This window comes from Penaeus japonicus, unplaced genomic scaffold, assembly GCF_977035675.1.
Source record: "Penaeus japonicus unplaced genomic scaffold, GWHDUDI00000001_assembly GWHDUDI00000042, whole genome shotgun sequence".
Lineage (NCBI taxonomy): Eukaryota > Metazoa > Arthropoda > Malacostraca > Decapoda > Penaeidae > Penaeus > Penaeus japonicus.
In genome coordinates, this window is record NW_028234444.1 from 15,868,654 (window position 1) to 15,871,356 (window position 2,703).

At 36.5% G+C, this 2,703-nt stretch overlaps 1 protein-coding gene across 1 annotated transcript in view; it reads right to left on the minus strand.

The window, feature by feature from the left end:
* Nucleotides 1-1,012: 1,012 nt before the first annotated feature.
* Nucleotides 1,013-2,703, minus strand: part of RpL19 (ribosomal protein L19) — a 3,268-nt gene continuing 1,577 nt past the window's right edge. Inside the window, exons 4-5 of the mRNA XM_043006452.2 lie at nt 1,829-1,930; nt 1,013-1,256 (exon numbers count right to left, since the gene is read on the minus strand). Coding sequence (XP_042862386.1) covers nt 1,059-1,256; nt 1,829-1,930 — 300 coding nt within the window. The 3' untranslated portion in view covers nt 1,013-1,058. The remainder of the gene's footprint in view (nt 1,257-1,828; nt 1,931-2,703) is intronic.

A 2,703-nucleotide genomic window follows, 5' to 3' on the forward strand; every position in this document is an offset into this window, starting at 1 on the left:
GCTAATTGGCTTCAGTTACAGCATGGATCCTTTACTTTGCTTAAAAACACAGGCAAAAAGTCGGTCGGCAGGAACCTACTCACTTGTATGGTTAGGGTACAGATTAGGATACATTTTCAAATCGATTTTACACTAATCTGCAGTTTTTCATTTTGTGATGAACTTCAATTAATTTCTATTTCAAGTATATCAAAATCATTATGGAAAAGCTTACACTTCAAAAATCTTGATAACTTTTCATGACTATTCAAGAGTAATGGAAATCAAGTGTACATCTGTCCTTTTAATCATCTTGTTCTGATAATGAGTAAATTTTCTCCAAATGGAAAGATTACCCTCAATTAACGATTCTTTTCCCCCATTTAAAAGCAATGGTTTATAAGGACTCAAATATTCCCAAATTCCCCCATTTTGTAAAGCTTTGAAGTGTATTTGTCTTATAATAGAAATTAGGAACAATTCCTATTTGTTCAGCTAATGTAAAAGAATCTATGGAAACTAGTCAAACTTTATTATAATTACTTCTCCAATATCTGTCAACAATCCACAAGTTCCTGCATTTGTTTTACAACAGTTAAGCAATGATGACGGGGCTTTCTGAATATACCAACTTGGGTCATAAATACTACTCTCAACATGCTCCACTTCACAAGTATATAAAAATAAACCTCATCCCAGACCAGGGTTACTTTAGCATCTAATTCTCCACATTTAAGTATAGTGAAGCTCTCCGAATATATGAATTGCAATAAGAACTCTGATATCTTCTGAACCAATATCAGCCTTTCATATCACATAATTGCTACACATGGACAGGTAACTTGTATGCAGGGTAGAGGATGCAACTAAATTTTGATCAATGTTCTGTGACCAATTCCTGATCTTCAAGATTGACGGGTATAGCTTGCGCGCACACAAACACACAAGATGCAAATCAACATTGACTTTGGACTTCCAACCACCAAACAGGACAAGGATCATAAAACCAATCCTAAAAAGATGGCAAACAGGGTTTTGTTGGCTTTTTTTTATTATTTTTTTCTCCGCAAAGTACATAATTAGGCCTCGTCCTTAATCTTAAGAGCTTCAGCCCTTCTCTGTTCCAGACGCTCTTCCCTGCGCTTGCGAGCTTCCTTGGCACGGGTCCTGCGGGCCTCGGCCTGGTCGCTGAGCATCTTGGCACGGGCATTGTCGGCCTTCTTCTTGTGGATGTACTCCATGAGGACACGCTTGTTCTTGAATGCATTACCCTTAACCTGAAAGACAAAAGGGTTAAATTAGATAGTCTGATAGGTGGTAAATCACAGAAGTCTTCCATGATATCTCTATACACACTTGAGCAGGATTACATACCAATCATGCTACATATAAATTTATTCTGGAAAACATGAAATACCTGACATAATAAAATAACTTTGGCCTACAGGTTATAAGATACCTTGGCGTTAGAACTACAATTTAACACTTTTGTTAGCATGGAAACTAAATTGGGCATTCCCAAATATAACCTTCAAAAATTTCACATGTGTGTAATATATTATTTTGAACAAGTATGGGTACTTATGTTCGAAAGTCCTAATTTATAATAAGGTTTTTATTTGCTAATATTGTGTTTGGTAATTTCCTAGATAATCTTTTTTAGTTACCCTGACTAGCTTGTGCCCCTCTCAAATATTTTAAATACTGTAAATCTGTAAAAACCTTTCCAACCAATTTATAAATGATTTTCCAAAGGTACCTTCACAAACTTAACAGGACATCAACCTTGTCCTAGTCATCCCTTCACACTCTACGAACAGAAGCCAAGTCCTCTTCTGCAAGTTCTTACCTTCAAGTACAGCTCGTGGTACAGGTGCTTGTCAATCTTCTTGTTTTCACGGTACTTCTTCAACATGCGTCGGAGAATGCGGATGCGCCTCATCCAGAGAACCTTAGAGAGATCAGGTACAGTTAGCATTACAAAGGAATTATTGGCCTGCCAATCCTGTCTATCAAAGTTCAGGGGTACTTTTTAAAACAATTAAATTTATGTAAGACTACTATATATAGTGGGAAATAAGTCATAGGAATATATAGCAAACAATCATCCAGACACTGGAAAGGTTTTAGGCTGGTTGCCAATTAATTTCCAAATTTACAAAATAACTTCCCTTGTTCTAATGTAACTGAACAAGCCCAAAGCTTTGCTTTTATTACAAACTACTCATTAAAATCACTGCATCTTAACCCTTTGGCCATGGTATTATTATATAAGTTTATACAGCCTTGTGTCAGCATCATATATGGTCTGGCCAACCCGTGTCTAGGCTTATTGCTTGCCCTGCTTCAAATAAATCAACCTACAGAAACCATCGAGAGCAATTCTTGCTTTTTTCTTGCCTGTGTCAAGAATTTTGCAAAAGAGTAGTGAAAGTGTATTGCAGCATCACAGGTCTTGGCTGTTACAAACAGATTAGCAGACTGATTTCATTTCCTGCATTTTTTTTTTTTTTTTTACCCAATAGTGTGTGTTTTTGGCCAATTCCATTTTTTTTTTTTCTGTTGGGGGATTCTATTCTGAGCATTTGCTGCAGTTGCAATTGTCATGAACAGGACTCCAAAATGTAACATGGCCTCTCCACTTCATACTGTGACAAAACCAACATCCATAAACATTCTGGCAGGAGAAAATTTTAGACCAATTCCCTTTCTACAATAAATTGC